The 976-nt window shown below is 54.3% G+C and overlaps 1 protein-coding gene across 1 annotated transcript in view; it reads right to left on the bottom strand.

Annotated features, from left to right (window-relative positions):
• LOC117472317 (mucin-17-like) overlaps positions 1–772 on the bottom strand; it is a 17,550-nt gene extending 16,778 nt beyond the window's left edge. Inside the window, 2 exon segments of the mRNA XM_034117461.1 lie at positions 198–726; positions 728–772. Coding sequence (XP_033973352.1) covers positions 198–726; positions 728–772 — 574 coding nt within the window.
• Between the last annotated feature and the right edge of the window lie 204 nt (positions 773–976).

The raw sequence follows: 976 nt of genomic DNA, 5'->3' as shown, positions 1-976 counted from the left end.
ACACACACACACACAGGGAGATTAAACACACGGGGGAGATAACAGGGAGAACGTGGGTGTGTATTCACTTTTAAACGTGTATTTTCTAGATGTTTTAAAACGCTACTCTGATTTAATTGTAAACGCTCTATTCCCAGTTTTGCTGGTTTCTAAAGCTACGTTTCACTTTCCACTACCCAGACGCCTTTTAGCAGTACCTTGTTGCAGAAGGGGCGTGGCCTGCGTGGCGTCTGTCTCATAGCTCCTCCGCCTCTTGAAGCAGAGGAAGCCCCGCCCCCTGCTGGGTCGATAGCGGTACTGCGGCGGCGCCTCAGGTTCCCGGACGGGGGGCTCTGTGGCGTAGAGACTCGGACGGGGGGCAGGAAGTGAGTATAAGGGGCGGGGCTCCGGGGTGGGGGGGCACGACCTGGTGCGGCTACGCGTCGTTAGCACCGGGTAGCGAGCGACGGGTTTCCCATGAGCCTCTTGGGGTTGGCGGTGGAACCACGGGCTACAAAACTGCTGCGGGGGCTTTTTATCGGCCCCCGATGGAACAATGCCACCGCCAGAGTTTAGAGCCAAAATGGCGTCCTGCTGTTGTTGTCGTAGTTTGGCGCTGAGGAGGCGTCGCCGAAGACTGCCCTCCGTCTTCGGTTGCAAGGCGGCCATTTTGGGAGGAAGCAGCTCTTCTCGATCTTCGTCAGAAATGCCGTTCCAGCAACGAGCCGCCGCCCCCCCCCCCTCCGATGGGCGACGCCCCCTCGCCGCCCAGACACTCCACGTACGAGATCATCCTGGATGCTGATTGGCTGATTGGTGGCTCAAGGTAGATACAGTGATGATTTCAGAATAAAAGCCCCAGAGAATGTCCGACATTTCATCGTTAAGTCCAAACGTTTCTTCTTAAAAAAGAAAATATCAATAAAAGTGTAGTGTGTAGTCCTTCGCAATAAAAGCTTCTAGTAGATAAAGTGGTGATTTCAGAATATAAGCCCCA

The sequence above is a fragment of the Trematomus bernacchii genome, unplaced genomic scaffold (assembly GCF_902827165.1).
Source record: "Trematomus bernacchii unplaced genomic scaffold, fTreBer1.1, whole genome shotgun sequence".
Taxonomy (NCBI): Eukaryota; Metazoa; Chordata; class Actinopteri; order Perciformes; family Nototheniidae; genus Trematomus; species Trematomus bernacchii.
This window is presented reverse-complemented; position numbering and strand designations above follow the sequence as displayed.